General features: G+C 43.4%; 1 protein-coding gene across 3 annotated transcripts in view; it reads right to left on the reverse strand.

Annotated features, from left to right (window-relative positions):
• Positions 1-502: 502 nt before the first annotated feature.
• Znf287 (zinc finger protein 287) overlaps positions 503-8,279 on the reverse strand; it is a 17,027-nt gene continuing 9,250 nt past the window's right edge. For all 3 annotated transcript variants that reach the window (XM_031351294.1, XM_031351297.1, XM_031351296.1), the window contains one exon: positions 503-2,511. In XM_031351294.1, the coding sequence (XP_031207154.1) occupies positions 932-2,511 (1,580 nt within the window). In that variant the 3' untranslated portion in view covers positions 503-931. The remainder of the gene's footprint in view (positions 2,512-8,279) is intronic.

An 8,279-nucleotide genomic window follows, 5' to 3' on the forward strand; every position in this document is an offset into this window, starting at 1 on the left:
ATAATAATAATAATAATAATAATAATAATAATAATAATGATAATAATAAGCCTGTGTCCTGAGCACAGTAGGCTCTCAAGAAGTGTGTTTCAATGGAAGAAATAGCTTCGCTACAATAAAAACCATAGGAAAACTTGTCAATTTAACAGCCAGGTGAGGAAAAAAGGGAACGCTGTGCCCGTCTTTTTCCCTTCACGGGGACACTGGATGTGAAAACCAAGTGAAACTAAGTACACTGTTGTACTAAAGACGACTGTAGGCTGGGGTGTTTAATCTGTGTCTGTTTGAGTTTGCACATGTCTAGGGTTTGGATATACTGATCCTCTATCTCATCAGAGTGCCTTCTCTTCCTATTAACTTCTACAAAGTGTAGTTAGCAGTGGTCACGCAGAAATCTTTTAAGAGCTTTTCAGGGCTCTCTTTTCCGCCAGCTGTACTGGCTTCACATGGAAGTTGCCATGGGAAGAGAGGGAGCCAAAATTGGGACCTTTTCCTTATTCTAAGGCTTCAGAGGTAGGATGAAGCAAAGGCCCCGAAGCATCTACCCTCTTTGCTATAATGTCAGGATTACTCCCTAGTGTGAGACCCATTTGACAGACACTTTCCCAAGGCATACTCCTAAGGCCTCAATAAAACGCACTTGAAATATACGAAGAGTTGAAGAATCACAGGTTTATAACTTGTCCTTTCCTAGTATTTCTTTCTGGAATGAATTCAAGTGATATCGGGTAAAAGTTAGCCAGGTGATGGAGCTTTAAATCTCACACTAAATCCAAATGGACGAGAGCCATCTGACCACTTAGGGTACTTTCTGATACTGTGGTATCTAGCATATTGCACTTCTTCAGATTTCTTTTGGGTATTTTGACACAGCACACAATGAAATTTAAGCAATCAAGTTTTAAAGCGTAAACAAAGCCTATCACATCTGTCAATTGCGATGTCTGGCGCCCGTATGAACCCGCTGATGTTGAATGAGATTTGTACTCTGGGTGAAGGCTTTCCCACATATGCGGCACCCGTAGGGCTTTTCTCCCGTGTGAATCCTCTGGTGTTGAATAAGGCATGTTCTCTGGCTAAAATCTTTGTTACAGTGACTACACTTATAGGGTCTCTCTCCAGTGTGAGTTCTCCGATGTTGATTAAGCGACGAAGAGTAGATAAAGGCCTTCCCGCAGTGGTGGCATTTGTAGGGCTTCTCGCCAGTGTGGACCCGTTGATGCTGAGTCAGATTCGCACCTTGTCTGTATGCTTTCCCACAGGTATTACATTTGAAGGGCTTTTCTCCATTGTGAATCCTCTGGTGCTGCGTGAGGTGCACACTCTGGCTGAAGGCTTTCCCACACACACTACATTTGTACGGTTTCTCTCCGGTGTGTGTTCTATGATGCTGGGTAAGGTTGGCGCTTTGGCTGAAGGCTTTCCCACACACATTGCAGATATAGGATTTCTCTCCAGTGTGGGTGGTCTGATGTTGGATGAGGGTTGAGGAGTGGGCAAAGGCCTTCCCACATGCAGTACATTTGTAGCACTTCTCTCCAGAATGGATTCTCTGGTGTCGAATGAGGTAAGTGCTCTGGCTGAACACCTTCCAACACTCATTGCACTTATACGGCTTTTTCCCAGTGTGGATTTTCTGATGTTGGAGAAGGTGCGTGCTCTGGCTGAAAGTCTTCCCACATTCATTGCATATGTAAGGTTTTTCTCCAGTATGAACCCGCTGATGATTAATCAGGGATGAACTATGGCTAAAGGTTTTACTGCACTCCAAACATTTATATGGTTTCTCTCCAGTGTGTGTCCTTTGATGGATGGTGAGGTGTGCGCGCTGACTGAAGTCTTTCCCACAATCCTCACACTTGTAGGGCTTTTCTCCAGTATGAATTCTCTGGTGTATAGTCAGGTGTGCGCGCTGACTGAAGGCTTTTCCACACTGGTGGCATTCGTACGGTTTCTCTCCAGTGTGCATTCTCTGATGGGCAATGAGGGATGAGAGATGCTTAAATTCTTTACCACATTCTTCACATTCGTAAGATTTCTCTTTGGCATGGTTATCTCGGTGTGCCAGGAGTGACGGGTATTTTCTAAATTTTTTTCCACAGACATTACATGAATAAGGCTTATCTCCAGGAAGTATTTTCCCATGCACCACCACACTAGCAGACGAGACATTATTGAACGTTGGCTTGCTTTCACTATGCAGAGAAGCTTTATCATCTGACTGGGTATCAAACTGTACAATTAGGTTTGTGTGCTTTTCAAAATTATCTCTATATATATCACATTTACTAAGGTATTCTTCTGTAGGGTCTTCTGGTGAAAGCTCTGACTTCAAACTGAAGTCTCCCTCATCAATGTGACTCTTCCTGAAGGCACACACTGGCTGCCTCTCTAAGCCATCATTGTTGTCGTCGTCAGAGGACTCTTCCAATTTTATGGCTTGGGTTCCATCCTGTTTGAGTTTAGGAAGAGCCTTTAATGGGATATGTGCTTGAGCTTTAGTTTCCCATTCTGAAATAATAATAATAAAAAAAGATATTAAAAGTCTCATTCTAAGCCAGGCAGTGGTGGCGTACGCCTTTAATCTCAGCACTTGGGAGGCAGAGGCAGGCGGATTTCTGAGTTCGAGGTCAGCCTGGTCTACAGAGTGAGTTCCAGGACAGCCAGGGCTACACAGAGAAACCCTGTCTCAAAACAAACAAACAAAAAACAAACAAACAAAAAACAACCCAACCAAAACCAGCACACGTATCACACACGCAATGCTGAGGTCCCGAAGTCATTGAGGCGGGGGTGCCGAATGTTCAATTTGCTTCCTTACACTTACAAACCATTTTCATTACTTTTATTCAAATACAGAAATCAGAGTTGAGAGCAGAGAATGTCTAGGAAATGTCAAATGAGAATGTGCCATCACGACTGGCATGAGACAAGGTGGGAGAGGACTCATTCTCATTTTCAATAAGTTGGCTCTGACTTTTCTGCTATTTAGTGCTAGAAGTGTAGTCATAGTGATTTTTTTTTTAAGACAGGGTTTCTCTGTGTAGCCCTGGCTGTCCTCAAACTCAGAAATCCACCTGCCTCTGCCTCCCAAGTACTGGGACTAAAGGCTTGCGCCACTAACACCCGGCCGTATTGATTTTTTTTAATAGAGGAACAAATCCAAAAGATGACTCTCAAATTAGGATGTTATCCTTCCCCCAAAGAACAAAACAAGAATGGATTGAACAATTATGTATATAAACAAAAAAGAAACCAGCTGGTTCTAGAAACTCAGTTTAACTTCTGTGTAACCAGGCTTCAGTATCTACATACACCTAGAAAGAAAGTACTCAGAAAACACACACACACACATGCATGCACACACAGGCACACACAGACACACACACAGACACATATGCAGATACACACACACAGATACACACAGACATACACAGACACACACAGAGACACAGAGTTAGACACATAGACAGACACATACACTACACACACACACAGACACACACACAGACACACATACAGATACACACATAGACACACTCACAGACACACACACAGACACACACACACAGACAGTGATTGAATCCAGGCCCTCATACATTCTAGATTAAGTGGTCTACCACTGAATTATACCACATATTATAATTAACAAATTACAATTTATAGAATGGCTAGGTCCTGTACAAACCTACCACAGGAGTTCTAGCAGGGGCTGGGTAAGTGCCTGCGCAGTTATCCACCTGTCACTCTTGTAGAGGTTCTTAGCACACACGATAGCTTACAACTACCCTTAACTGTTCCAAGGGGGCTGACACTGTCGTCTGACCTACAAAGATACCAGAGACTCTTAGTACACATACGTGTAGGCAAAACTATCATACACATTTAAAAAAGGTTTTTTTTTTTTTTTTTGAGACAGGGTTTCTCTGTGTAGCTTTGGCTGTCCTGGAACTCACTCTGTAGACCAGGCTGGTTTTGAACTCAGAAATCTGCCTGCCTCTGCCTCCCCAGTGCTGGGATTAAAGGCATGCGTCACCACCACCCAGCCTAAAAAGCTGGGCATGGCAGCACACATCTTTAATCCCAACACTTAGGAGGTGGAAACAGGTGGATTTCTGTGAGTTCCAGGACAACCAACACTACAAAGAAAAACCCTGTCTTGAAAAACAAAAACAAAAACAAAAACAAAATAAAAACAAAACAAAACAAAACAAAAAAGTTATGATGCAGTAGTGTCCACTGAAGAACAAAACTATTATTTACAAAATACCCATGTTTCAATTTCCTTTATGTATTTCCTTTTTAGACAGGTCTCTCCATGTAGCCTTGGCTGGTCTGAACTAGCTGCATGGACGGGGCTAACCTTGAACTCACAGAGATCTGCTTGCTGGGAGTAAAGGGCTGTGCTATCACACCTGGCTCTTTTCTAATGCAGACCCTAAGCAAAGGGTCATCTCTGAGCTGGCAAGACAGTGAAATCCTCAGCATCCGCCAAACTCAGGTGAGAGGACAGCCAGAGCTGAAGTGTTATCTACTTGAGATGCCTACTCCATGGCCGAGGAGTTTGAGCAGCCACTTTGAGAGTGGACAAAGCTGGGGCCAACCAAAGGGAGCTGACAAGAGCCCTTTGCAGAGGCAATTACGCAGTGGGCAAGGGCCAGCAGAAACAGAAAACTTAAAAGGAAGAGGACTTTCCTGGTCTTTGTGCTTACAAAAATCTCTCATACGTAACTGCAAATGGCTCTTTTCCTTTACAGCTTAACCCAAACCTCTGAATGGTCTAAACCCCCATGCTATGAAGTTCATTCAAGTGGTTCAATTGGTCTGATCTTCCAGAGACCGTCCTGACGTTAGCTGAGCCTTATTTCATTACTCTACATGACTTTTCCAGTGTGCCAATTAAACTGCCCAAAGTTCTGCCGGTTAAATGCTATGATTATGGAAGAATTAGCTTTTCTAGTAGAAATCCTTAGTATGTGAGGAACAGTGAACCTTTTTAAACAAGTGAGACCCACACAGAATTGTTACTATTGTTTGGTTGCTGTCTTGCATAATAACATTGCAAGAGGGATACAAAATGTTCTTTGTATAGAAAAGGAGATTTAAAGGTATGTTAATATATATAGATTTTTTTTTTTTAATAAAAAGAAACACAGAAAAAGGAACCCAGAAACAAATGCACAGTTATCTACAGCAGGGACTAGAAAGCGCCAGAGCTTATACTTTTTATATAGTTCTAATTTCTGAACTATGCTAGTGTTTTTTTATATTCTCAAATTTACAAAGTAAAAAAGCAAGAATATATCCCTTAGTGGGATATGGTATAAAGACAAAGTGAAAAAAACTTCAGTGTAATAGTAAGCTTTCTAACAGTCTGTCCCTGATAGCAGCACTGACATACAGTAATTCTAAAAGCATCTGTGGTGTGTATAACAGAGCAAAGGAGGAACTGCCCTGAGGTGTGAACCAGCTTAGCTAGCATCTGTGGTGTGTATAACAGAGCAAAGGAGGAGCTGCCCTGAGGTGTGAACCAGCTTAGCTAGCATCTGTGGTGTGTACAACAGAGCAAAGGAGGAGCTGCCCTGAGGTGTGAACCAGCTTAGCTAGCATCTGTGGTGTGTACAACAGAGCAAAGGAGGAGCTGCCCTGAGGTGTGAACCAGCTTAGCTAGCATCTGTGGTGTGTATAACAGAGCAAAGGAGGAGCTGCTCTGAGGTGTGAACCAGCTTAGCTAGCATCTGTGGTGTGTATAACAGAGCAAAGGAGGAACTGCCCTGAGGTGTGAACCAGCTTAGCTAGCATCTGTGGTGTATATAACAGAGCAAAGGAGGAGCTGCCCTGAGGTGTGAACCAGCTTAGCTAGCATCTGTGGTGTGTACAACAGAGCAAAGGAGGAACTGCACTGAGGTGTGAACCAGCTTAGGTAGCATCTGTTGTGTGTATAACAGAGCAAAGGAGGAACTGCCCTGAGGTGTGAACCAGCTTAGCATCTGTGGTGTGTACAACAGAGCAAAGGAGGAACTGCCCTGAGGTGTGAACCAGTTTAGGTACTGTTAAAGATAAAAAATACAAAACTGTGTGGAGACACTTACGTGTTCTCATTACATCATGTGAATTAGATTGATTAGTATGAATGAACTCATGACTTACAAAAATAAACCAGAAAGGCTGCCAGGTGTGGTAGCACACGCCTTTAATCCCAACACTCCGGAGATGAAGGCAGGTGGATTTCTGAGTTCGAGGCCAGCCTGGTCTACAGAGTGAGTTCCAGGACAGTCAGGGCTACACAGGGTAAACCCTGTCTTGAACACCACCACTGCCACCGCCACCGCCACCGCCACCACCACCGTCACCGCCACTGCTGCCCCGGAAAGCTACCTACTTACATCTTTCCCATTGCTGCCCACTAGTCAGCAGTGGGAACAACGGTACTTAGAGAGTCCCAGGCAGACTCACTGTGATCTAGATTTCCAAGATTATTCTTCATTAAAATGAGTTAGGGCTCTGGGAGACACTTCAGGCCTACAGTAAGCACAGTGAGCATGAAGAATGTTCTGTGCCAGAAGCAGGGTGCACTCAGAGACTCGTGGGTCTGAAGGTCGCACTACAGAGACTTGGAACAATTGAATATAAAACAAACAAACCAACAAAAACCCAGAGAAACCAACAGTAACGACAAAACCCAAGAATTGACAGACCAATAATACCTTGAATTTTTAAAAATTTGTTTAGTGAATGATGGTTCACACATAGGAACGTGATAGGAAGAGAGGCAGACTTTACATAAGAATGCTACTTGTCACACAGAAGAGATGACTGAGTTAGGAATTCAGTCCTGTGCATCTAGCACAACACAGGGAATGCACCGGTCATGTGGCCTTAGGGATCAAACTTCACAGATTATTACAGGAAAAACCCACACCTTTAACCCACACACTACATTCACCAAGCTGACCATCACCAAAGACAGCAGCAGTTAATATGGAGTGGCTGAAGAAGTACAAGGAAAGTAACACTGACTTTGAAATACTGAGAGCAAAGATGTTTAATGTGAGACCAGGTACGGTGGTGCACACTTTCAATCTCAGCATTTGGGAGGTGGCGGGCAGGGCAGGTGGATCTCTGAGCTGCAGGCCAGGCAGGTTTATATAGTGAGGCCAGGTAGAACTACATCACGAGACTCTGTCTCAAATAACCAACAAATAAACAGTCAAATCAGCAACGAACAGTTTAAATTGAATCTATTTGTGAGGAAGAGGAGAAATCAAGATCACTCTGTAAACAAGACTATCTTGGACCCTCAAAAATATAAAAGACTAAAAAAAAAAAATAATAATGGAAGCCCGTGTGGAGATTTCTCAAAAACAAAACAAAACAAAACAAAAAACTAAATGGTATGTCACATGACCCAGCTCACCACTCCTGAGCACCTACCCAACAGAGCCTACGTCCTCATCATCTATGCTGGCTCACTGCTCCTCCTTTCACACTAGCAAGGAAATGGAGTCAGCCTAGATGCTCACTGACACATGAATGGGTAATGACAATGTGGTACATGAAGGAATTCCATCAATTTGTAGGGAAATGGGTGGATCTGGAAGACATACTAAGTGAGGTAACCAGGCTCAGAAAGACAGACACCTCTGATAGATTTCTCTTTTTCTATCACCTCTGATAGATGCTTGGCTTCCAGTTTCTAATTGTTTCCCTTTTCACTTATTAGAAAACAAACCATGTGTGTACATGCATGCATTTGTGGAGGACAATTTTGTGGAGTCTGTATCTCCTTCTGTCTTTATGTGGGTTCCTAGGGTCAGGTCCCCAGGCTTGTGTGGAAAGCAATTTTACCTACGGTGCTATTTTGCTGGCCCCTGGTCCTCTATAAGCTGAATCCTCTGTAAGCTGACCAACCAACCAACCAGCCAACTAATAGGAAAGAAGGGACCACGGGACCCAGCCAGTAAGGGAATGGAGCCTGGGGACAGTTATACATTAGAAGAGCCTAGAGACAGAAGCTAGAAGGTGGATGAGAGCCGGGACTGAGAGGGCATCCTTGAGACATTCAAATGAGCAGTGACAACTCATGACTCCAGACGGATTGGTGTTCCATGAATTAAGCTTCTGACTGTTCTTCAGATTTGCAGTCTTTCAAAACCAAGTTGTGAAGGAGATGAGAATGGGAAAATACAAGAGAGAGAGGGGGGAAAGATAGATAGATAGATAGATAGATAGATAGATAGAGAGATAGAGAGAGAGAGAGAGAGAGAGAGAGAGGGAGA

Source organism: Mastomys coucha, unplaced genomic scaffold, assembly GCF_008632895.1.
Source record: "Mastomys coucha isolate ucsf_1 unplaced genomic scaffold, UCSF_Mcou_1 pScaffold5, whole genome shotgun sequence".
Taxonomy (NCBI): Eukaryota; Metazoa; Chordata; class Mammalia; order Rodentia; family Muridae; genus Mastomys; species Mastomys coucha.